At 42.2% G+C, this 27,908-nt stretch overlaps 1 protein-coding gene across 2 annotated transcripts in view; it reads right to left on the reverse strand.

Moving 5' to 3' along the window:
• LOC118377889 (ribosomal protein S6 kinase-related protein-like) overlaps positions 1-27,908 on the reverse strand; it is a 79,022-nt gene that overhangs the window by 2,325 nt on the left and 48,789 nt on the right. For both annotated transcript variants that reach the window (XM_052516103.1, XM_052516104.1), the window contains exons 9-11: positions 21,159-21,248; positions 18,555-18,643; positions 15,542-15,652 (exon numbers count right to left, since the gene is read on the reverse strand). In XM_052516103.1, the coding sequence (XP_052372063.1) occupies positions 15,542-15,652; positions 18,555-18,643; positions 21,159-21,248 (290 nt within the window). The remainder of the gene's footprint in view (positions 1-15,541; positions 15,653-18,554; positions 18,644-21,158; positions 21,249-27,908) is intronic.

Below are 27,908 nucleotides of genomic sequence, written 5' to 3' on the forward strand. Positions count from 1 at the left end.
GACTACTCTAGTGTCCCATTAGATAGACTACTCTAGTGTCCCATTAGATAGACTACTCTAGTGTCCCATTAGATAGACTACTCTAGTGTCCCATTAGATAGACTACTCTAGTGTCCCATTAGATAGACTACTCTAGTGTCCCATTAGATAGACTACTCTAGTGTCCCATTAGATAGACTACTCTAGTGTCCCATTAGATAGACTACTCTGGTGTCCCATTAGATAGACTACTCTACTGTCCCATTAGATAGACTACTCTAGTGTCCCATTAGATAGACAACTCTAGTGTCCCATTAGATAGACTACTCTAGTGTCCCATTAGATAGACTACTCTAGTGTCCCATTAGATAGACTACTCTAGTGTCCCATTAGATAGACTACTCTAGTGTCCCATTAGATAGACTACTCTGGTGTCCCATTAGATAGACTACTCTAGTGTCCCATTAGATAGACTACTCTAGTGTCCCATTAGATAGACTACTCTAGTGTCCCATTAGATAGACTACTCTAGTGTCCCATTAGATAGACAACTCTAGTGTCCCATTAGATAGACAACTCTAGTGTCCCATTAGATAGACTACTCTAGTGTTCCATTAGATAGACAACTCTAGTGTCCCATTAGATAGACTACTCTAGTGTCCCATTAGATAGACAACTCTAGTGTCCCATTAGATAGACTACTCTAGTGTCCCATTAGATAGACAACTCTAGTGTCCCATTAGATAGACTACTCTAGTGTCCCATTAGATAGACAACTCTAGTGTCCCATTAGATAGACAACTCTAGTGTCCCATTAGATAGACTACTCTAGTGTCCCATTAGATAGACTACTCTAGTGTCCCATTAGATAGACTACTCTAGTGTCCCATTAGATAGACAACTCTAGTGTCCCATTAGATAGACTACTCTAGTGTCCCATTAGATAGACTACTCTAGTGTCCCATTAGATAGACTACTCTAGTGTCCCATTAGATAGACTACTCTAGTGTCCCATTAGATAGACAACTCTAGTGTCCCATTAGATAGACAACTCTAGTGTCCCATTAGATAGACTACTCTAGTGTCCCATTAGATAGACAACTCTAGTGTCCCATTAGATAGACTACTCTAGTGTCCCATTAGATAGACTACTCTAGTGTCCCATTAGATAGACTACTCTAGTGTCCCATTAGATAGACTACTCTAGTGTCCCATTAGATAGACTACTCTAGTGTCCCATTAGATAGACTACTCTAGTGTCCCATTAGATAGACTACTCTAGTGTCCATTAGATAGACTACTCTAGTGTCCCATTAGATAGACTACTCTAGTGTCCATTAGATAGACTACTCTAGTGTCCCATTAGATAGACTACTCTAGTGTCCCATTAGATAGACTACTCTAGTGTCCCATTAGATAGACTACTCTAGTGTCCCATTAGATAGACTACTCTAGTGTCCCATTAGATAGACTACTCTAGTGTCCCATTAGATAGACTACTCTAGTGTCCCATTAGATAGACTACTCTAGTGTCCCATTAGATAGACTACTCTAGTGTCCCATTAGATAGACAACTCTAGTGTCCCATTAGATAGCCTACTCTAGTGTCCCATTAGATAGACTACTCTAGTGTCCCATTAGATAGACTACTCTAGTGTCCCATTAGATAGACTACTCTAGTGTCCCATTAGATAGACTACTCTAGTGTCCCATTAGATAGACTACTCTAGTGTCCCATTAGATAGACTACTCTAGTGTCCCATTAGATAGACTACTCTAGTGTCCCATTAGATAGACTACTCTTGTGTCCCATTAGATAGACAACTCTAGTGTCCCATTAGATAGACTACTCTAGTGTCCCATTAGATAGACTACTCTAGTGTCCCATTAGATAGACTACTCTAGTGTCCCATTAGATAGACTACTCTAGTGTCCCATTAGATAGACTACTCTAGTGTCCCATTAGATAGACAACTCTAGTGTCCCATTAGATAGACAACTCTAGTGTCCCATTAGATAGACAACTCTAGTGTCCCATTAGATAGACAACTCTAGTGTCCCATTAGATAGACAACTCTAGTGTCCCATTAGATAGACTACTCTAGTGTCCCATTAGATAGACAACTCTAGTGTCCCATTAGATAGACTACTCTAGTGTCCCATTAGATAGACTACTCTAGTGTCCCATTAGATAGACTACTCTAGTGTCCCATTAGATAGACTACTCTAGTGTCCCATTAGATAGACTACTCTAGTGTCCCATTAGATAGACTACTCTAGTGTCCCATTAGATAGACTACTCTAGTGTCCCATTAGATAGACAACTCTAGTGTCCCATTAGATAGACAACTCTAGTGTCCCATTAGATAGACAACTCTAGTGTCCCATTAGATAGACTACTCTAGTGTCCCATTAGATAGACTACTCTAGTGTCCCATTAGATAGACAACTCTAGTGTCCCATTAGATAGACAACTCTAGTGTCCCATTAGATAGACAACTCTAGTGTCCCATTAGATAGACTACTCTAGTGTCCCATTAGATAGACTACTCTAGTGTCCCATTAGATAGACAACTCTAGTGTCCCATTAGATAGACAACTCTAGTGTCCCATTAGATAGACAACTCTAGTGTCCCATTAGATAGACTACTCTAGTGTCCCATTAGATAGACTACTCTAGTGTCCCATTAGATAGACAACTCTAGTGTCCCATTAGATAGACAACTCTAGTGTCCCATTAGATAGACAACTCTAGTGTCCCATTAGATAGACTACTCTAGTGTCCCATTAGATAGACTACTCTAGTGTCCCATTAGATAGACAACTCTAGTGTCCCATTAGATAGACAACTCTAGTGTCCCATTAGATAGACAACTCTAGTGTCCCATTAGATAGACAACTCTAGTGTCCCATTAGATAGACTACTCTAGTGTCCCATTAGATAGACAACTCTAGTGTCCCATTAGATAGACAACTCTAGTGTCCCATTAGATAGACAACTCTAGTGTCCCATTAGATAGACTACTCTAGTGTCCCATTAGATAGACAACTCTAGTGTCCCATTAGATAGACTACTCTAGTGTCCCATTAGATAGACTACTCTAGTGTCCCATTAGATAGACTACTCTAGTGTCCCATTAGATAGACTACTCTAGTGTCCCATTAGATAGACAACTCTAGTGTCCCATTAGATAGACTACTCTAGTGTCCCATTAGATAGACTACTCTAGTGTCCCATTAGATAGACTACTCTAGTGTCCCATTAGATAGACTACTCTAGTGTCCCATTAGATAGACTACTCTAGTGTCCCATTAGATAGACTACTCTAGTGTCCCATTAGATAGACTACTCTAGTGTCCCATTAGATAGACTACTCTAGTGTCCCATTAGATAGACAACTCTAGTGTCCCATTAGATAGACTACTCTAGTGTCCCATTAGATAGACTACTCTAGTGTCCCATTAGATAGACTACTCTAGTGTCCCATTAGATAGACAACTCTAGTGTCCCATTAGATAGACTACTCTAGTGTCCCATTAGATAGACTACTCTAGTGTCCCATTAGATAGACTACTCTAGTGTCCCATTAGATAGACTACTCTAGTGTCCCATTAGATAGACAACTCTAGTGTCCCATTAGATAGACTACTCTAGTGTCCCATTAGATAGACTACTCTAGTGTCCCATTAGATAGACTACTCTAGTGTCCCATTAGATAGACTACTCTAGTGTCCCATTAGATAGACAACTCTAGTGTCCCATTAGATAGACTACTCTAGTGTCCCATTAGATAGACTACTCTAGTGTCCCATTAGATAGACAACTCTAGTGTCCCATTAGATAGACTACTCTAGTGTCCCATTAGATAGACAACTCTAGTGTCCCATTAGATAGACTACTCTAGTGTCCCATTAGATAGACTACTCTAGTGTCCCATTAGATAGACTACTCTAGTGTCCCATTAGATAGACTACTCTAGTGTCCCATTAGATAGACTACTCTAGTGTCCCATTAGATAGACAACTCTAGTGTCCCATTAGATAGACTACTCTAGTGTCCCATTAGATAGACTACTCTAGTGTCCCATTAGATAGACTACTCTAGTGTCCCATTAGATAGACTACTCTAGTGTCCCATTAGATAGACTACTCTAGTGTCCCATTAGATAGACTACTCTGGTGTCCCATTAGATAGACTACTCTGGTGTCCCATTAGATAGACTACTCTAGTGTCCCATTAGATAGACTACTCTAGTGTCCCATTAGATAGACTACTCTAGTGTCCCATTAGATAGACTACTCTAGTGTCCCATTAGATAGACTACTCTAGTGTCCCATTAGATAGACTACTCTAGTGTCCCATTAGATAGACTACTCTAGTGTCCCATTAGATAGACTACTCTGGTGTCCCATTAGATAGACTACTCTAGTGACTAGACTACTCTAGTGTCCCATTAGATAGACTACTCTAGTGTCCCATTAGATAGACTACTCTAGTGTCCCATTAGATAGACTACTCTAGTGTCCCATTAGATAGACTACTCTAGTGTCCCATTAGATAGACTACTCTAGTGTCCCATTAGATAGACTACTCTGGTGTCCCATTAGATAGACTACTCTAGTGTCCCATTAGATAGACTACTCTAGTGTCCCATTAGATAGACTACTCTAGTGTCCCATTAGATAGACTACTCTAGTGTCCCATTAGATAGACTACTCTAGTGTCCCATTAGATAGACTACTCTAGTGTCCCATTAGATAGACTACTCTAGTGTCCCATTAGATAGACTACTCTAGTGTCCCATTAGATAGACTACTCTGGTGTCCCATTAGATAGACTACTCTAGTGTCCCATTAGATAGACTACTCTGGTGTCCCATTAGATAGACTACTCTAGTGTCCCATTAGATAGACTACTCTAGTGTCCCATTAGATAGACTACTCTAGTGTCCCATTAGATAGACTACTCTGGTGTCCCATTAGATAGACTACTCTAGTGTCCCATTAGATAGACTACTCTAGTGTCCCATTAGATAGACTACTCTAGTGTCCCATTAGATAGACTACTCTAGTGTCCCATTAGATAGACAACTCTAGTGTCCCATTAGATAGACAACTCTAGTGTCCCATTAGATAGACAACTCTAGTGTCCCATTAGATAGACAACTCTAGTGTCCCATTAGATAGACAACTCTAGTGTCCCATTAGATAGACTACTCTAGTGTCCCATTAGATAGACAACTCTAGTGTCCCATTAGATAGACAACTCTAGTGTCCCATTAGATAGACAACTCTAGTGTCCCATTAGATAGACTACTCTGGTGTCCCATTAGATAGACAACTCTAGTGTCCCATTAGATAGACAACTCTAGTGTCCCATTAGATAGACAACTCTAGTGTCCCATTAGATAGACAACTCTAGTGTCCCATTAGATAGACAACTCTAGTGTCCCATTAGATAGCCTACTCTAGTGTCCCATTAGATAGACAACTCTAGTGTCCCATTAGATAGACTACTCTAGTGTCCCATTAGATAGACAACTCTAGTGTCCCATTAGATAGACTACTCTAGTGTCCCATTAGATAGACAACTCTAGTGTCCCATTAGATAGACTACTCTAGTGTCCCATTAGATAGACAACTCTAGTGTCCCATTAGATAGACAACTCTAGTGTCCCATTAGATAGACAACTCTAGTGTCCCATTAGATAGACTACTCTAGTGTCCCATTAGATAGACTACTCTAGTGTCCCATTAGATAGACTACTCTAGTGTCCCATTAGATAGACTACTCTAGTGTCCCATTAGATAGACAACTCTAGTGTCCCATTAGATAGACTACTCTAGTGTCCCATTAGATAGACTACTCTAGTGTCCCATTAGATAGACAACTCTAGTGTCCCATTAGATAGACTACTCTAGTGTCCCATTAGATAGACTACTCTAGTGTCCCATTAGATAGACAACTCTAGTGTCCCATTAGATAGACTACTCTGGTGTCCCATTAGATAGACTACTCTGGTGTCCCATTAGATAGACAACTCTAGTGTCCCATTAGATAGACTACTCTAGTGTCCCATTAGATAGACAACTCTAGTGTCCCATTAGATAGACAACTCTAGTGTCCCATTAGATAGACAACTCTAGTGTCCCATTAGATAGACTACTCTAGTGTCCCATTAGATAGACTACTCTAGTGTCCCATTAGATAGACAACTCTAGTGTCCCATTAGATAGACTACTCTAGTGTCCCATTAGATAGACTACTCTAGTGTCCCATTAGATAGACTACTCTGGTGTCCCATTAGATAGACTACTCTAGTGTCCCATTAGATAGACTACTCTAGTGTCCCATTAGATAGACTACTCTAGTGTCCCATTAGATAGACTACTCTGGTGTCCCATTAGATAGACTACTCTGGTGTCCCATTAGATAGACTACTCTGGTGTCCCATTAGATAGACTACTCTAGTGTCCCATTAGATAGACTACTCTAGTGTCCCATTAGATAGACTACTCTAGTGTCCCATTAGATAGACTACTCTAGTGTCCCATTAGATAGACTACTCTAGTGTCCCATTAGATAGACTACTCTAGTGTCCCATTAGATAGACTACTCTAGTGTCCCATTAGATAGACTACTCTAGTGTCCCATTAGATAGACTACTCTAGTGTCCCATTAGATAGACTACTCTGGTGTCCCATTAGATAGACTACTCTGGTGTCCCATTAGATAGACTACTCTAGTGTCCCATTAGATAGACTACTCTAGTGTCCCATTAGATAGACTACTCTAGTGTCCCATTAGATAGACTACTCTGGTGTCCCATTAGATAGACTACTCTAGTGTCCCATTAGATAGACTACTCTGGTGTCCCATTAGATAGACTACTCTAGTGTCCCATTAGATAGACTACTCTAGTGTCCCATTAGATAGACTACTCTAGTGTCCCATTAGATAGACTACTCTAGTGTCCCATTAGATAGACTACTCTAGTGTCCCATTAGATAGACTACTCTAGTGTCCCATTAGATAGACTACTCTAGTGTCCCATTAGATAGACTACTCTAGTGTCCCATTAGATAGACTACTCTGGTGTCCCATTAGATAGACTACTCTAGTGTCCCATTAGATAGACTACTCTAGTGTCCCATTAGATAGACTACTCTAGTGTCCCATTAGATAGACTACTCTGGTGTCCCATTAGATAGACTACTCTAGTGTCCCATTAGATAGACTACTCTGGTGTCCCATTAGATAGACTACTCTAGTGTCCCATTAGATAGACTACTCTAGTGTCCCATTAGATAGACTACTCTAGTGTCCCATTAGATAGACTACTCTGGTGTCCCATTAGATAGACTACTCTAGTGTCCCATTAGATAGACTACTCTAGTGTCCCATTAGATAGACTACTCTAGTGTCCCATTAGATAGACTACTCTAGTGTCCCATTAGATAGACAACTCTAGTGTCCCATTAGATAGACAACTCTAGTGTCCCATTAGATAGAAAACTCTAGTGTCCCATTAGATAGACAACTCTAGTGTCCCATTAGATAGAAAACTCTAGTGTCCCATTAGATAGACTACTCTAGTGTCCCATTAGATAGACAACTCTAGTGTCCCATTAGATAGACTACTCTAGTGTCCCATTAGATAGACAACTCTAGTGTCCCATTAGATAGACTACTCTGGTGTCCCATTAGATAGACAACTCTAGTGTCCCATTAGATAGACAACTCTAGTGTCCATTAGATAGACAACTCTAGTGTCCCATTAGATAGACAACTCTAGTGTCCCATTAGATAGACAACTCTAGTGTCCCATTAGATAGCCTACTCTAGTGTCCCATTAGATAGACAACTCTAGTGTCCCATTAGATAGACTACTCTAGTGTCCCATTAGATAGACAACTCTAGTGTCCATTAGATAGACTACTCTAGTGTCCCATTAGATAGACAACTCTAGTGTCCCATTAGATAGACAACTCTAGTGTCCCATTAGATAGCCTACTCTAGTGTCCCATTAGATAGCCTACTCTAGTGTCCCATTAGATAGACAACTCTAGTGTCCCATTAGATAGACTACTCTAGTGTCCCATTAGATAGACAACTCTAGTGTCCCATTAGATAGACTACTCTAGTGTCCCATTAGATAGACAACTCTAGTGTCCCATTAGATAGACTACTCTAGTGTCCCATTAGATAGACAACTCTAGTGTCCCATTAGATAGACAACTCTAGTGTCCCATTAGATAGACTACTCTGGTGTCCCATTAGATAGACTACTCTGGTGTCCCATTAGATAGACAACTCTAGTGTCCCATTAGATAGACAACTCTAGTGTCCCATTAGATAGACAACTCTAGTGTCCCATTAGATAGACAACTCTAGTGTCCCATTAGATAGACAACTCTAGTGTCCCATTAGATAGACAACTCTAGTGTCCCATTAGATAGACAACTCTAGTGTCCCATTAGATAGACAACTCTAGTGTCCCATTAGATAGACAACTCTAGTGTCCCATTAGATAGCCTACTCTAGTGTCCCATTAGATAGCCTACTCTAGTGTCCCATTAGATAGACAACTCTAGTGTCCCATTAGATAGACTACTCTAGTGTCCCATTAGATAGACAACTCTAGTGTCCCATTAGATAGACTACTCTAGTGTCCCATTAGATAGACAACTCTAGTGTCCCATTAGATAGACAACTCCAGTGTCCCATTAGATAGACAACTCTAGTGTCCCATTAGATAGACAACTCTAGTGTCCCATTAGATAGACAACTCTAGTGTCCCATTAGATAGACTACTCTAGTGTCCCATTAGATAGACTACTCTAGTGTCCCATTAGATAGACTACTCTAGTGTCCCATTAGATAGACAACTCTAGTGTCCCATTAGATAGACTACTCTAGTGTCCCATTAGATAGACTACTCTAGTGTCCCATTAGATAGACAACTCTAGTGTCCCATTAGATAGACTACTCTAGTGTCCCATTAGATAGACTACTCTAGTGTCCCATTAGATAGACAACTCTAGTGTCCCATTAGATAGACTACTCTGGTGTCCCATTAGATAGACAACTCTAGTGTCCCATTAGATAGACAACTCTAGTGTCCCATTAGATAGACTACTCTAGTGTCCCATTAGATAGACAACTCTAGTGTCCCATTAGATAGACAACTCTAGTGTCCCATTAGATAGACAACTCTAGTGTCCCATTAGATAGACAACTCTAGTGTCCCATTAGATAGACTACTCTAGTGTCCCATTAGATAGACTACTCTAGTGTCCCATTAGATAGACAACTCTAGTGTCCCATTAGATAGACTACTCTAGTGTCCCATTAGATAGACTACTCTAGTGTCCCATTAGATAGACTACTCTAGTGTCCCATTAGATAGACTACTCTAGTGTCCCATTAGATAGACTACTCTAGTGTCCCATTAGATAGACTACTCTAGTGTCCCATTAGATAGACTACTCTAGTGTCCCATTAGATAGACTACTCTAGTGTCCCATTAGATAGACTACTCTAGTGTCCCATTAGATAGACTACTCTAGTGTCCCATTAGATAGACTACTCTAGTGTCCCATTAGATAGACTACTCTAGTGTCCCATTAGATAGACTACTCTAGTGTCCCATTAGATAGACTACTCTAGTGTCCCATTAGATAGACTACTCTAGTGTCCCATTAGATAGACTACTCTAGTGTCCCATTAGATAGACTACTCTAGTGTCCCATTAGATAGACTACTCTAGTGTCCCATTAGATAGACTACTCTGGTGTCCCATTAGATAGACTACTCTAGTGTCCCATTAGATAGACTACTCTAGTGTCCCATTAGATAGACTACTCTAGTGTCCCATTAGATAGACTACTCTGGTGTCCCATTAGATAGACTACTCTAGTGTCCCATTAGATAGACTACTCTGGTGTCCCATTAGATAGACTACTCTAGTGTCCCATTAGATAGACTACTCTAGTGTCCCATTAGATAGACTACTCTAGTGTCCCATTAGATAGACTACTCTGGTGTCCCATTAGATAGACTACTCTAGTGTCCCATTAGATAGACTACTCTAGTGTCCCATTAGATAGACTACTCTAGTGTCCCATTAGATAGACTACTCTAGTGTCCCATTAGATAGACAACTCTAGTGTCCCATTAGATAGACAACTCTAGTGTCCCATTAGATAGACAACTCTAGTGTCCCATTAGATAGACAACTCTAGTGTCCCATTAGATAGACAACTCTAGTGTCCCATTAGATAGACTACTCTAGTGTCCCATTAGATAGACAACTCTAGTGTCCCATTAGATAGACAACTCTAGTGTCCCATTAGATAGACAACTCTAGTGTCCCATTAGATAGACTACTCTGGTGTCCCATTAGATAGACAACTCTAGTGTCCCATTAGATAGACAACTCTAGTGTCCCATTAGATAGACAACTCTAGTGTCCCATTAGATAGACAACTCTAGTGTCCCATTAGATAGACAACTCTAGTGTCCCATTAGATAGCCTACTCTAGTGTCCCATTAGATAAACAACTCTAGTGTCCCATTAGATAGACTACTCTAGTGTCCCATTAGATAGACAACTCTAGTGTCCCATTAGATAGACTACTCTAGTGTCCCATTAGATAGACAACTCTAGTGTCCCATTAGATAGACTACTCTAGTGTCCCATTAGATAGACAACTCTAGTGTCCCATTAGATAGACAACTCTAGTGTCCCATTAGATAGACAACTCTAGTGTCCCATTAGATAGACTACTCTAGTGTCCCATTAGATAGACAACTCTAGTGTCCCATTAGATAGACTACTCTAGTGTCCCATTAGATAGACTACTCTAGTGTCCCATTAGATAGACAACTCTAGTGTCCCATTAGATAGACTACTCTAGTGTCCCATTAGATAGACTACTCTAGTGTCCCATTAGATAGACAACTCTAGTGTCCCATTAGATAGACTACTCTAGTGTCCCATTAGATAGACTACTCTAGTGTCCCATTAGATAGACAACTCTAGTGTCCCATTAGATAGACTACTCTGGTGTCCCATTAGATAGACTACTCTGGTGTCCCATTAGATAGACAACTCTAGTGTCCCATTAGATAGACTACTCTAGTGTCCCATTAGATAGACAACTCTAGTGTCCCATTAGATAGACAACTCTAGTGTCCCATTAGATAGACAACTCTAGTGTCCCATTAGATAGACTACTCTAGTGTCCCATTAGATAGACTACTCTAGTGTCCCATTAGATAGACAACTCTAGTGTCCCATTAGATAGACTACTCTAGTGTCCCATTAGATAGACTACTCTAGTGTCCCATTAGATAGACTACTCTGGTGTCCCATTAGATAGACTACTCTAGTGTCCCATTAGATAGACTACTCTAGTGTCCCATTAGATAGACTACTCTAGTGTCCCATTAGATAGACTACTCTGGTGTCCCATTAGATAGACTACTCTAGTGTCCCATTAGATAGACTACTCTGGTGTCCCATTAGATAGACTACTCTAGTGTCCCATTAGATAGACTACTCTAGTGTCCCATTAGATAGACTACTCTAGTGTCCCATTAGATAGACTACTCTAGTGTCCCATTAGATAGACTACTCTAGTGTCCCATTAGATAGACTACTCTAGTGTCCCATTAGATAGACTACTCTAGTGTCCCATTAGATAGACTACTCTAGTGTCCCATTAGATAGACTACTCTAGTGTCCCATTAGATAGACTACTCTGGTGTCCCATTAGATAGACTACTCTGGTGTCCCATTAGATAGACTACTCTAGTGTCCCATTAGATAGACTACTCTAGTGTCCCATTAGATAGACTACTCTAGTGTCCCATTAGATAGACTACTCTAGTGTCCCATTAGATAGACTACTCTAGTGTCCCATTAGATAGACTACTCTAGTGTCCCATTAGATAGACTACTCTAGTGTCCCATTAGATAGACTACTCTAGTGTCCCATTAGATAGACTACTCTGGTGTCCCATTAGATAGACTACTCTAGTGTCCCATTAGATAGACTACTCTGGTGTCCCATTAGATAGACTACTCTGGTGTCCCATTAGATAGACTACTCTAGTGTCCCATTAGATAGACTACTCTAGTGTCCCATTAGATAGACTACTCTAGTGTCCCATTAGATAGACTACTCTAGTGTCCCATTAGATAGACTACTCTAGTGTCCCATTAGATAGACTACTCTAGTGTCCCATTAGATAGACTACTCTAGTGTCCCATTAGATAGACTACTCTAGTGTCCCATTAGATAGACTACTCTGGTGTCCCATTAGATAGACTACTCTAGTGTCCCATTAGATAGACTACTCTAGTGTCCCATTAGATAGACTACTCTAGTGTCCCATTAGATAGACTACTCTGGTGTCCCATTAGATAGACTACTCTAGTGTCCCATTAGATAGACTACTCTGGTGTCCCATTAGATAGACTACTCTAGTGTCCCATTAGATAGACTACTCTAGTGTCCCATTAGATAGACTACTCTAGTGTCCCATTAGATAGACTACTCTGGTGTCCCATTAGATAGACTACTCTAGTGTCCCATTAGATAGACTACTCTAGTGTCCCATTAGATAGACTACTCTAGTGTCCCATTAGATAGACTACTCTAGTGTCCCATTAGATAGACAACTCTAGTGTCCCATTAGATAGACAACTCTAGTGTCCCATTAGATAGAAAACTCTAGTGTCCCATTAGATAGACAACTCTAGTGTCCCATTAGATAGACAACTCTAGTGTCCCATTAGATAGACTACTCTAGTGTCCCATTAGATAGACAACTCTAGTGTCCCATTAGATAGACAACTCTAGTGTCCCATTAGATAGACAACTCTAGTGTCCCATTAGATAGACAACTCTAGTGTCCCATTAGATAGACTACTCTAGTGTCCCATTAGATAGACAACTCTAGTGTCCCATTAGATAGACTACTCTAGTGTCCCATTAGATAGACAACTCTAGTGTCCCATTAGATAGACAACTCTAGTGTCCCATTAGATAGACTACTCTGGTGTCCCATTAGATAGACAACTCTAGTGTCCCATTAGATAGACAACTCTAGTGTCCCATTAGATAGACAACTCTAGTGTCCCATTAGATAGACAACTCTAGTGTCCCATTAGATAGACAACTCTAGTGTCCCATTAGATAGCCTACTCTAGTGTCCCATTAGATAGACAACTCTAGTGTCCCATTAGATAGACTACTCTAGTGTCCCATTAGATAGACAACTCTAGTGTCCATTAGATAGACTACTCTAGTGTCCCATTAGATAGACAACTCTAGTGTCCCATTAGATAGACTACTCTAGTGTCCCATTAGATAGACAACTCTAGTGTCCCATTAGATAGACAACTCTAGTGTCCCATTAGATAGACAACTCTAGTGTCCCATTAGATAGACTACTCTAGTGTCCCATTAGATAGACTACTCTAGTGTCCCATTAGATAGACTACTCTAGTGTCCCATTAGATAGACTACTCTAGTGTCCCATTAGATAGACAACTCTAGTGTCCCATTAGATAGACTACTCTAGTGTCCCATTAGATAGACTACTCTAGTGTCCCATTAGATAGACAACTCTAGTGTCCCATTAGATAGACTACTCTAGTGTCCCATTAGATAGACTACTCTAGTGTCCCATTAGATAGACTACTCTAGTGTCCCATTAGATAGACAACTCTAGTGTCCCATTAGATAGACTACTCTAGTGTCCCATTAGATAGACTACTCTGGTGTCCCATTAGATAGACAACTCTAGTGTCCCATTAGATAGACTACTCTAGTGTCCCATTAGATAGACTACTCTAGTGTCCCATTAGATAGACAACTCTAGTGTCCCATTAGATAGACTACTCTAGTGTCCCATTAGATAGACTACTCTAGTGTCCCATTAGATAGACAACTCTAGTGTCCCATTAGATAGACTACTCTGGTGTCCCATTAGATAGACTACTCTGGTGTCCCATTAGATAGACAACTCTAGTGTCCCATTAGATAGACTACTCTAGTGTCCCATTAGATAGACAACTCTAGTGTCCCATTAGATAGACAACTCTAGTGTCCCATTAGATAGACAACTCTAGTGTCCCATTAGATAGACTACTCTAGTGTCCCATTAGATAGACTACTCTAGTGTCCCATTAGATAGACAACTCTAGTGTCCCATTAGATAGACTACTCTAGTGTCCCATTAGATAGACTACTCTAGTGTCCCATTAGATAGACTACTCTGGTGTCCCATTAGATAGACTACTCTAGTGTCCCATTAGATAGACTACTCTAGTGTCCCATTAGATAGACTACTCTAGTGTCCCATTAGATAGACTACTCTAGTGTCCCATTAGATAGACTACTCTAGTGTCCCATTAGATAGACTACTCTGGTGTCCCATTAGATAGACTACTCTAGTGTCCCATTAGATAGACTACTCTAGTGTCCCATTAGATAGACTACTCTAGTGTCCCATTAGATAGACTACTCTAGTGTCCCATTAGATAGACTACTCTAGTGTCCCATTAGATAGACTACTCTAGTGTCCCATTAGATAGACTACTCTAGTGTCCCATTAGATAGACTACTCTAGTGTCCCATTAGATAGACTACTCTAGTGTCCCATTAGATAGACTACTCTGGTGTCCCATTAGATAGACTACTCTAGTGTCCCATTAGATAGACTACTCTAGTGTCCCATTAGATAGACTACTCTAGTGTCCCATTAGATAGACTACTCTGGTGTCCCATTAGATAGACTACTCTAGTGTCCCATTAGATAGACTACTCTGGTGTCCCATTAGATAGACTACTCTAGTGTCCCATTAGATAGACTACTCTAGTGTCCCATTAGATAGACAACTCTAGTGTCCCATTAGATAGACTACTCTAGTGTCCCATTAGATAGACTACTCTAGTGTCCCATTAGATAGACTACTCTAGTGTCCCATTAGATAGACTACTCTAGTGTCCCATTAGATAGACTACTCTAGTGTCCCATTAGATAGACTACTCTAGTGTCCCATTAGATAGACAACTCTAGTGTCCCATTTGAGAATGTGCAGCACCATTGAGGAATTGTACTATTTTGAAGTAATCAGCTGGTCGGGACTTCCTATAGGTTAAGGTTGGATCACATGATTCCATCAGGGCAAGAGGAGGGATCAGCCAATGAGGTGACAGTATGCAGCCTTTCAGTTGGTCTACCAACTCATAGAAGTACCAGTAGAAGAAGTGACTACTTCATAATGAAGAGGGTCTCCATGGTGATGGTATTAACATAATGGAGATGGTCTCCATGGTGACGGTACAGAGATAATGGAGATGGTCTCCATGGTGATGGTATTAACATAATGGAGATGGTCTCCATGGTGACGGTAAAGAGATAATGGGACAGATAGAAAGATGAGAAATGTAACTCAGTATATGGTGTGTGTGTGTGTGTGTGTGTGTGTGTGTGTGTGTGTGTGTGTGTGTGTGTGTGTGTGTGTGTGTGTGTGTGTGTGTATACCTCAGTGATAAGTAGAGCCAGTGGAGGGCTGAAGCTGAGGGGGATGTCGTAGGGGAAACACCTCACTCTCCTCAACATACTGTAGTGGTCTGGTTCAGGCAGGACTGGGAACTGGACCGGTGGGAGAGAGAAAGAGGGGAGAGAGAGAGAGAAGAAGGGGACAGGGGAGAGGGAGAGAGAGAGGGGAGAGAGAGAGGGGAGGAGGGGACAGGGGAGAGAGAGAGAGAGAGAGGGGAGAAGGGGACAGGGGAGAGAGAGAGAGGGGAGAAGGGGACAGGGGGAGAGAGAGAAAGGGAGAGAGAGAGGGGAGAGAGAGAGGAGAAGGGGACAGGGGAGAGAGAAAGAGAGGGACAGAAAAAGAGGGGAGAGAGAGAGGGGAGAGAGAGGGGAGAAGGGGACAGGGGAGAGAGAAAGAGAGGGAGAGAAAAAGAGGGGAGAGAGAGGGGGGAGAGAGAGGATATGTACATACACTACTGTTAAAAAGTTTTGGGTCACTTAGAAATATCCTTGTTTTTTAAGGAAAAGCAAATGTTTTGTCCATTAAAATAACATCAATTTGGTCAGAAATAAGTGTACACATTGTTAATGTTGTAAATGACTATTGTAGCTGGAAACGGCTGGTTTTTAATGGAATATCTACATAGGCGTACAGAGGCCCATTATCAGCAACCATCACTCCTGTGTTCCAATGGAACGTTGTGTTAACTAATCCAAGTTTATAATTTTAAAAGGCTAATTGATCATTAGAAAACCCTTTTGCAATTATGTTAGCACAGCTGAAAACTGTTATGATTAAAGAAGCAATAAAACAGGCCTTCTTTAGACTAGTTGAGTATCTGGATCATCAGCATTTGTGGGTTCGATTACAGGCTCAAAATGGCCAGAAACAAAGAACTTTCTCCTGAAACTTGTCAGTCTTCTCTTGTTCTGAGAAATGAAGGCTGTTCCATGCAAGAAATTGCCAAGAAACTTAGGATCTCGTACAATACTGTGTACTACTCCCTTCACAGCGCAAACTGGCTCTAACCAGAGTAGAAAGAGGAGTGGGAGGCCCCGGTGCACAACTGAGCAAGAGGACAAGTACTTTAGAGTGTCTAGTTTGAGAAACAGATGGCTCACAAGTCATCAACTGGCAGCTTAATTAAATAGTAAGTGCCAAACACCAGTCTCAATGTCAACAGTGTAGAGGCGACTCCGGGATGCTGACCTCCTAGGCAGAGTACCTTCTAGGTTTTCCGCACATTGTAAAGAACGGAAAGAAAAAGCCATATCTCAGACTGGCCAATCAAAAGAAAATATTAAGATGGGCAAAAGAACACAGACAGAGGAACTCTGCCTAGAAGGCCAGCATCCCGGATGCTGTTTGAAAATGCTGTTTGAAAAAACTCCCTGACAATATAAATAATATAATACTATATATAAAACATAGTGAACGGTATTGTATGTGTATAGACAGTGGGGAGAACAAGTATTTGACACACTGCCGATTTTGCAGGTTTTCCTACTTACAAAGCATGTCGAGGTCTGTAATGTTTTATCACCCTCACCACCTGTACACTTCAACTGTGAGAGATGGAATCTAAAACCAAAATCCAGACAATCACATTGTATGATTTTTTTATTTTTTTATTTTTCTCCCCAATTTCATGGTATCCAATTGTTTTAGTAGCTACTATCTTGTCCCATCGCTACAACTCCCGTACGGGCTCGGGAGAGACGAAGGTTGAAAGTCATGCGTCCTCCGATACACAACCCAACCAAGCCGCACTGCTTCTTAACACAGAAGCCGCATCCAACCCGGAGGAAACACTGTGCACCTGGCAACCTTGATTAGCGCGCACTGCGCCCGGCCCGCCACAGGAGTCGCTGGTGCGCGATGAGACAAGGACATCCCTACCGGCCAAGCCCTCAATCAGAAGCTTCTAAAGCCATGACATCATTTTCTGGATCTTTCCAAGCTGTTTAAAGGCACAGTCAACTTAGTGTATGTAAACTACTGACCCACTGGAATTGTGATACAGTGAATTATAAGTGAAATAATCTGTCTGTAAACAACTGTTGGAAAAATATAAAATATATAAAATATAAAAAATATAAAAAAAGATATAGAGAGAGATAGATAGAGATATAGAGAGAGAGATATAGAGAGAGAGATATAGAGAGATAGATATATAGATATAGAGAGATAGATATAGAGAGATAGATATATAGAGAGATATATATATATATATAGAGAGAGAGATAGATATAGAGAGATAGAGAGATATGTAGAGAGAGAGAGAGAGAGATATAGATATAGAGAGATAGATATAGATAGATAGAGAGATAGATAGAGAGATAGATAGATAGAGAGATAGATATAGAGAGAGAGATATATATAGAGAGAGATAGATAGAGAGAGAGATAGATATAGAGAGATAGATATATAGAGATAGATATAGAGAGAGATAGAGAGAGATAGATATAGAGAGAGATAGAGAGAGATAGATATAGAGAGATAGATATAGAGCGAGATAGAGAGAGATAGATATAGAGAGAGATAGAGAGAGAGAGATATATAGAGAGAGAGATAGAGAGAGATATATATATAGAGAGAGATAGATATAGAGAGAGAGATAGAGAGAGAGATATATATATAGAGAGAGAGATAGATATAGATAGAGATAGATACATAGAGAGATAGATATAGAGAGATAGATATATAGAGAGAGATATAGAGAGAGATAGATATGTTTATTTCACTTTATATATTCACTTTGTATATTATCTACTTCACTTGCTTTGGCAATGTTAACACATGTTTCCCATGCCAATAAATGAAGCCCCTTGAATTGAATTGAATAGAGATGAGAGTGTAACACACAAACCATCTGTCTTCCCCTCAATGTGTCATGTGACTCAGTGTGTCTAAATACAATACACTGAGTTGTGTTGGTTTCTTACTCCACACTGTAAACAGCCAAGGCTCTGCCACACACACATTTACATAATGCCAGATAGCGTAGTGACTCACCTTCCCAGTGACCAATGAGAAGAGGAGGATTCCCAGCGACCACCAATCAGCTGCGTGGCTGTAGGGTCCCCCACTCAGAACTTCAGGGGCTGGAGAACACACACACACACACACACACACACACACACACACACACACACACACACACACACACACACACACACACACACACACACACACACACGTACACACATACACACACACACACAGCAGAGCATGTCTGTCACACACTGTATTTTTCACCGTGTGTGTGTGTGTGTGTGTGTGTGTGTGTGTGTGTGTGTGTGTGTGTGTGTGTGTGTGTGTGTGTGTGTGTGTCTGTGTGTGTGTGTGTGTGTGTGTGTGTGTGTGTGTGTAGACTGTGTATCAAATCAAATTGTAATGGTCCCATACATATTTTTTGCAGATGTGTAGTGAAATGCTTGTGTTCCTATCTCCAAAAGTGCAGTTTCACAACAATAAACACAACTCTAAAGTAAGAGAATAGAATTAAGAAATTATTAAATAGGTTGATTAATGTCTGAGTGTCTAAAATAATAGAATACAGTATATATACAGGAGATCTGTAAAACAGTGTGTAAACATGATTAAAGAGACTAGTGGTCCATTATTAACGTGACCAGTATAACAATATTTTGAAGATAAAAACACAAGGCAGAGGACTAGAATTAATAGGGAATTGTCAACGTAAATAGTTGGTCTTCGGATCATGTTTAGAATCTGTGGAATGACAAGCCTGAACTCAGAGCTGCGTGTGCCACGTTTTCATTGGTCTGTACATTGAGTCTGGAGCAGGATACTTGTCAGGGTAGCCTAGTGGTTAGAGCGTTGGACTAGTAACCGGAGCTGACAAGGTACAAATCTGTCGTTCTGCCCCTGAACAGGCAGTTAACCCACTGTTCCTAGGCCGTCATTGAAAAGAAGAATTTGTTCTTAACTGATCTTTCCTAGTTAAATAAAGGTAAAATTTAAAATAAAATAAAAAATTTAGCCATTGGCCCAGTTGTATTGCAAGAAATTCTGATTGGTCAACCCCGGACTAGGGTGGGGGGTTATAAATGGCATACTGTTCCTTTGTTCTGTGGAGAAAAGCTGAGAACAGGGGAGACTGAACATCATTTTCGGAGCTTGCCTTGGTCGTATTCTCGCGGGGCAGAAATCTCAGAGATCAACTGGTAAACTCTGATTTACTCCAAGATATTCCTGAACAACGTCTATTTGTGCCCCTCATGGATGGAAACTACAAGTGTAATGCTCAATGCAAAGGCACTTATAAATGAAGGTCCTTCAAACACCCACAAACAGGGAACCAGATCCCAATCAAAGGTGTTATTACGTGCTCCACTAAGGCAGTTATTTATCTTAGAACTTGTCCTTGTGGTAAAAATGATGTGGGTAAAACAAAGCGTGAATTAAAAGTACGTATCTCAGAGCATCGTAGCATCATTAGGTGCAAAAACTCGACTTACCCAGTTGAGGCCCACTTTTTGGAAGCAAACGACTCGATTTCGTCTCTGCGTTATATCGGCATCGAACATGTCACCCTCCCTAGGAGAAGGGGTGACCTTGATAATTTATTGTTAAAACGAGAGGCTGCCTGGATCTTTAACGTAAAGACCCTTGTGCCCTTCGGTCTCAACGTACACTTTGATCTGAAACCATTCTTGTGATTATTATTATTTATTATACGTTGGACATTACATTTTTGTTCTAGTTGTGTACTCCGCTGGCCAGAACCTCGCCTAAATAGGTGTGCGTTTACTTTTCTTCTAAAGAGACTGAACATCTGAACATTTACCTCCCAGCATCTATGATTTGTCATTCTCAAATAAACCTATTTTTCTCCCCTGATTTGCTTTGGAGTTTGTATAGGGCAGCAGACTCTTTTATTTATTTTAATTTTATTTCACCTTTATTTAACCAGGTCGGCAAGTTGAGAACAAGTTCTCATTTACAATTGCGACCTGGCCAAGATAAAGCAAAGCAGTTCGACAGATACAACGACACAGAGTTACACATGGAGTAAAACAAACATACAGTCAATAATACAGTATAAACAAGTCTATATACAATGTGAGCAAATGAGGTGAGAAGGGAGGTAAAGGCAAAAAAGGCCATGGTGGCAAAGTAAATACAATATAGCAAGTAAAACACTGGAATGGTAGTTTTGCAATGGAAGAATGTGCAAAGTAGAAATAAAAATAATGGGGTGCAAAGGAGCAAAATTAAGTAATTAATTAAATACAGTTGGGAAAGAGGTAGTTGTTTGGGCTAAATTATAGATGGGCTATGTACAGGAGCAGTAATCTGTGAGCTGCTCTGACAGTTGGTGCTTAAAGCTAGTGAGGGAGATAAGTGTTTCCAGTTTCAGAGATTTTTGTAGTTCGTTCCAGTCATTGGCAGCAGAGAACTGGAAGGAGAGGCGGCCAAAGAAAGAATTGGTGGGAGATGCTATGGTGACCAGCGAGCTAAGATAAGGGGGGACTTTACCTAGCAGGGTTGACCCTGCACTCTATGGTGCAGGGTTGAGTAACCGATTACTCAGTGTGTGTGTGTGTGTGTGTGTGTGTGTGTGTGTGTGTGTGTGTGTGTGTGTGTGCTCACCCATGTACTGGATGGTCCCACAGATAGTGAAGGCTCTTCCTCCTCTCTCCAGACGACGAGACAAACCAAAGTCAGCCAGACGGAGGTGGCCTAGAATAAACCATGTTATCATTGTTATCATTACTGGAATAAACCATTACATTATAAACCATAAACCATTATTACTGTTATCATTACTGGAATAAACCATTATTACTGCTATCATTACTGGAATAAACCATTACATTATAAACCATTATTACTGCTATCATTACTGGAATAAACCATTACTACTGTTATCATTACTGGAATAAACCATGTTATCATTGTTATCATTACTGGAATAAACCATTACATTATAAACCATAAACCATTATTACTGATATCATTACTGGAATAAACCATTACTACTGTTATCATTACTGGAATAAACCATTACATTATAAACCATAAACCATTATTACTGATATCATTACTGGAATAAACCATTACATTATAAACCATAAACCATTACTACTGCTATCATTACTGGAATAAACCATTACATTATAAACCATAAACCATTACTACTGTTATCATTACTGGAATAAACCATTACATTATAAACCATAAACCATTATTACTGATATCATTACTGGAATAAACCATTACTACTGCTATCATTACTGGAATAAACCATTACTACTGTTATCATTAATGGAATAAACCATTACTACTGTTATCATTACTGGAATAAACCATTACCACTGTTATCATTACTGGAATAAACCATTACTACTGTTATCATTACTGGAATAAACCATTTTTATTATCATTATGATTGTCACTATCACTACAGTTATACATGCCTACTGCTCTACACAGGAACATCTCTCTATTTGCCTTCCTCTGTTCCATACTGCGTAGCTACTATTCACCACAGGGACATGGAATCACAGCATCACAATGTGATCTCTTCTGTGTGGTGACTGACAGCTGTGCTCCAGAACTTTGTGTCCTACAATTTGTTCTAATGTAGAATGTTTTGTCGGTTGTAGTCTCGTGTTGCCATACCTCCAAAATTCACATCGTTATCCCGCCTCGCTTGGAGGTCTGAAGAATTTTGTATTAGCAGAAACGGTTCGATTGGATGTTACATTTCAAGAACACTCCCACCACACGCCCGTAGTAGCGGTTCGATTGGATGTTACATTTCAAGAACACTCCCACCACACGCCCGTAGAAGGGCTGCTGTTTGTTATGGGCCACACTGTTTACCGTCCAGGAAGTTGTTGTTGCCTATGCTGTGTGGCCGACAGTCATTTATATTTATTGAAATTAAAAGTGTATTACGTTGGTTAATTAAAACGTCACAAAAAGTTCTAAACCGCTCAAGTGACCCATTTTTTCTCCCATGTCTCCATGTCTCCATGTCTCCCTGTCTCCATGTCTCCATGTCTCCCATGTCTCCCTTGTCTCCATGTCTCCATGTCTCCATGTCTCCCTTGTCTCCATGTCTCCATGTCTCCATGTCTCCATTTCTCCATTTCTCCATGTCTCCATTTCTCCATGTCTCCCATGTCCCCATGTCTCCATGTCTCCATTTCTCCCATGTCTCCTTTCTCCCTTGTCTCCATGTCCCCATGTCTCCCTTTCTCCCATGTCTCCATGTCCCCATGTCTCCATGTCTCCATTTCTCCATGTCTCCCATGTCCCCATGTTCCCATGTCTCCATGTCTCCATTTCTCCATGTCTCCCATGTCCCCATGTCTCCATTTCTCCATGTCCCCATGTCTCCATGTCCCCATGTCCCCATGTCTCCATGTCTCCATTTCTCCCATGTCTCCCTTTCTCCCTTGTCTCCATGTCCCCATGTCTCCCTTTCTCCCATGTCTCCATGTCCCCATGTCTCCATGTCTCCATTTCTCCATGTCTCCCATGTCCCCATGTCTCCATGTCCCCATGTCTCCATGTCCCCATGTCTCCCATGTCCCCATGTCTCCATGTCCCCATTTCTCCATGTCCCCATGTCTCCATGTCCCCATGTCTCCCATGTCTCCATGTCTCCTTGTCTCCATGTCTCCCATGTCTCCATGTCTCCCATGTCTCCATGTCTCCATGTCCCCATGTCTCCCATGTCTCCCTTTCTCCCATGTCTCCATGTCCCCATGTCCCCATGTCTCCATGTCTCCATGTCTCCCTTTCTCCCATGTCCCCATGTCTCCATGTCTCCATGTCTCCATGTCTCCATTTCTCCCATGTCTCCCTTTCTCCCTTGTCTCCATGTCCCCATGTCTCCTTTCTCCCATGTCTCCATGTCCCCATGTCTCCATGTCTCCATTTCTCCATGTCTCCCATGTCCCCATGTCTCCATGTCCCCATGTCTCCCATGTCCCCATGTCTCCATGTCCCCATTTCTCCATGTCCCCATTTCTCCATGTCCCCATGTCTCCATGTCCCCATGTCTCCATGTCTCCATGTCTCCATGTCTCCTTGTCTCCATGTCTCCCATGTCTCCATGTCTCCCATGTCTCCCATGTCTCCATGTCTCCATGTCCCCATGTCTCCATGTCCCCTTTCTCCCATGTCTCCATGTCCCCATGTCCCCATGTCTCCCATGTCTCCATGTCCCCATGTCTCCATGTCTCCATTTATCCATGTCTCCCATGTCCCCCTTGTCTCCATGTCCCCATGTCTCCCTTTCTCCCATGTCTCCATGTCCCCCATGTCTCCATTTCTCCATGTCCCCATGTCCCCATGTCTCCATGTCCCCATGTCTCCCATGTCTCCATTTCTCCCATGTCCCCATGTCTCCATGTCCCCATGTCTCCCATGTCTCCATTTCTCCATGTCTCCATGTCCCCATTTCTCCATGTCCCCATGTCTCCATGTCTCCATGTCTCCATGTCTCCATGTCCCCATGTCTCCCATGTCTCCTTGTCTCCATGTCTCCTTGTCTCCATGTCTCCCATGTCTCCCTTGTCTCCATGTCTCCCATGTCCCCATGTCTCCATGTCTCCATGTCTCCATGTCTCCCTTGTCTCCATGTCCCCATGTCTCCCATGTCTCCATGTCTCCCTTGTCTCCATGTCTCCTTTCTCCCATGTCCCCATGTCCCCATGTCTCCATGTCTCCCATGTCCCCCTTGTCTCCATGTCCCCATGTCTCCTTTCTCCCATGTCTCCATGTCCCCATGTCTCCATGTCTCCATGTCCCCATGTCTCCCATGTCCCCATGTCTCCCATGTCCCCATGTCTCCCATGTCTCCATGTCTCCATGTCTCCATGTCCCCATGTCTCCATTTCTCCCATGTCTCCATTTCTCCCATGTCTCCCATGTCTCCATGTCCCCATGTCTCCTATGTCTCCATGTCTCCCATGTCTCCCTTGTCTCCATGTCTCCATGTCCCCATGTCTCCATGTCTCCATGTCTCCATGTCTCCCTTGTCTCCATGTCTCCATGTCCCCATGTCTCCTTTCTCCCATGTCTCCATGTCTCCCATGTCTCCATTTCTCCCATGTCCCCATGTCTCCATGTCCCCATGTCTCCCATGTCTCCATTTCTCCCATGTCTCTATGTCTCCATGTCTCCTTGTCTCCCATGTCTCCATTTCTCCCATGTCCCCATGTCTCCATGTCCCCATGTCTCCATTTCTCCATTTCTCCATGTCTCCATTTCTCCATGTCTCCCTTGTCTCCATTTCTCCCATGTCTCCCATGTCTCCATTTCTCCCATGTCTCCATGTCTCCTTGTCTCCCATGTCTCCATGTCTCCCTTGTCTCCATGTCTCCCTTGTCTCCCTTGTCTCCATGTCTCCCTTGTCTCCATGTCTCCCTTGTCTCCATGTCTCCCTTGTCTCCATGTCTCCCTTGTCTCCATGTCTCCCTTGTCTCCATGTCTCCCTTGTCTCCATGTCTCCCATGTCTCCCTTGTCTCCATGTCTCCCTTGTCTCCATTTCTCCCTTGTCTCCATGTCTCCATGTCTCCCTTGTCTCCATGTCTCCATGTCCCCATGTCTCCCTTGTCTCCATGTCTCCCTTGTCTCCATGTCTCCATGTCTCCATGTCTCCCTTGTCTCCATTTCTCCCTTGTCTCCATGTCTCCCTTGTCTCCATGTCTCCCTTGTCTCCATGTCTCCCATGTCTCCATGTCTCCCTTGTCTCCATGTCTCCCTTGTCTCCATTTCTCCCTTGTCTCCATGTCTCCATGTCTCCATGTCTCCATTTCTCCCTTTCTCCCATGTCTCCCTTTCTCCCATGTCTCCATGTCTCCATGTCTCCCTTGTCTCCATTCGTCCACATGACTGCTTTGCTACCACCGAACATATCGTGAAGAAGCCCATTATTTTGTTTTTGTAAGGACACAAAAAATGGAGGCAGTGGGAGAAGTAAGTAAATAACATGTTTAATATATTTTATTTAAACTATGTATTATTAGCTAGTCAGAAAGCTGGCTACAGGCCTGTCAGGTGGCACAGCGGTTAAGGGCGCTGTACTGCAGCGCCAGCTGTGCCACCAGAGACTCTGGGTTCGCGCCCAGGCTCTGTCGTAACCGGCCGCGACCGGGAGGTCCGTGGGGCGACGCACAATTGGCATAGCGTCGTCCGGGTTAGGGAGGGTTTGGCCGGTAGGGAAGTCCTTGTCTCATCGCGCACCAGCGACTCCTGTAAGCGGGCCGGGCGCAGTGCGAGCTAACCAAGGTTGCCAGGTGCACAGTGTTTCCTCCGACACATTGGTGCGGCTGGCTTCCGGGTTGGATGCGCGCTGTGAGAAGAAGGAGTGCGGCTTGGTTGGGTTGTGTATCGGAGGACGCATGACTTTCAACCTTCGTCTCTCCTGAGCCCGTATGGGAGTTGTAGCGATGAGACAAGATAGTAGCTACTAACAATTGGATACCACGAAGCATAGTGGTGGCTGCTTTGTTATGGGTATGCTTTGGCGGCAGGTAGCCAGTAGACGAAAGGTTGCTGGATTGAATCCCTGAGCTGACAAGGTAAAAATCGTTAGGCCGTCATTGTAAATAAGAATCTGTTCTTAACTGACTTGCCTCGTTAAATAAAGGTAAAATAAATCAGTGATCAACGAGTTGTGCATTCCAAGATGCCGTACTGTGCCGTTAGCTATTCTCCTTCGACCTCTCTCATCAACGGGCTGTTTTCACCCACAGGACTGCTGCTGACCGCATGTTTGTTGTTTGTCGTGCCGTTCTCGGTAAATCTGTCCCGCGTGAAAAGCCAAGACGGCCGTTTCTGAGATACTGGAACCGGAACGCCCGGCACACCGACGATCGTACCACGCTCAAAATCTCTTAGGTCACTAGTTCTGTCCATTCTAACGTTCAACTGAACAGTAACTGAGAACAGTAACTGAATGTCTTGATGCCTGTCCGCCTGCTTTATATAGCAAGACACGTGACTCACTGTCTGTAGGAGGGAACCATTTTCCTGTATAGGCTGGTGTACCTAATAAACTGTCTGTAGGAGGGAACCATTTTCCTGTATAGGCTGGTGTACCTAATAAACTGTCTGTAGGAGGGAACCATTTTCCTGTATAGGCTGGTGTACCTAATAAACTGTCTGTAGGAGGGAACCATTTTCCTGTATAGGCTGGTGTACCTAATAAACTGTCTGTAGGAGGGAACCATTTTCCTGTATAGGCTGGTGTACCTAATAAACTGTCTGTAGGAGGGAACCATTTTCCTGTATAGGCTGGTGTACCTAATAAACTGTCTGTAGGAGGGAACCATTTTCCTGTATAGGCTGGTGTACCTAATAAACTGTCTGTAGGAGGGAACCATTTTCCTGTATAGGCTGGTGTACCTAATAAACTGTCTGTAGGAGGGAACCATTTTCCTGTATAGGCTGGTGTACCTAATAAACTGTCTGTAGGAGGGAACCATTTTCCTGTATAGGCTGGTGTACCTAATAAACTGTCTGTAGGAGGGAACCATTTTCCTGTATAGGCTGGTGTACCTAATAAACTGTCTGTAGGAGGGAACCATTTTCCTGTATGGGATGGTGTACCTAATAAACTGTCTGTAGGAGGGAACCATTTTCCTGTATAGGCTGGTGTACCTAATAAACTGTCTGTAGGAGGGAACCATTTTCCTGTATAGGCTGGTGTACCTAATAAACTGTCTGTAGGAGGGAACCATTTTCCTAAATGGGATGGTGTACCTAATAAACTGTCTGTAGGAGGGAACCATTTTCCTGTATAGGCTGGTGTACCTAATAAACTGTCTGTAGGAGCTAACCATTTTCCTAAATGGGATGGTGTACCTAATAAACTGTCTGTAGGAGGGAACCATTTTCCTGTATAGGCTGGTGTACCTAATAAACTGTCTGTAGGAGGGAACCATTTTCCTGTATAGGCTGGTGTACCTAATAAACTGTCTGTAGGAGGGAACCATTTTCCTGTATAGGCTGGTGTACCTAATAAACTGTCTGTAGGAGGGAACCATTTTCCTGTATAGGCTGGTGTACCTAATAAACTGTCTGTAGGAGGGAACCATTTTCCTGTATAGGCTGGTGTACCTAATAAACTGTCTGTAGGAGGGAACCATTTTCCTGTATAGGCCGGTGTACCTAATAAACTGTCTGTAGGAGGGAACCATTTTCCTGTATAGGCTGGTGTACCTAATAAACTGTCTGTAGGAGGGAACCATTTTCCTGTATAGGCCGGTGTACCTAATAAACTGTCTGTAGGAGGGAACCATTTTCCTGTATAGGCTGGTGTACCTAATAAACTGTCTGTAGGAGGGAACCATTTTCCTAAATGGGATGGTGTACCTAAT

The sequence above is a fragment of the Oncorhynchus keta genome, unplaced genomic scaffold (assembly GCF_023373465.1).
Source record: "Oncorhynchus keta strain PuntledgeMale-10-30-2019 unplaced genomic scaffold, Oket_V2 Un_scaffold_3664_pilon_pilon, whole genome shotgun sequence".
NCBI classification, from domain to species: domain Eukaryota; kingdom Metazoa; phylum Chordata; class Actinopteri; order Salmoniformes; family Salmonidae; genus Oncorhynchus; species Oncorhynchus keta.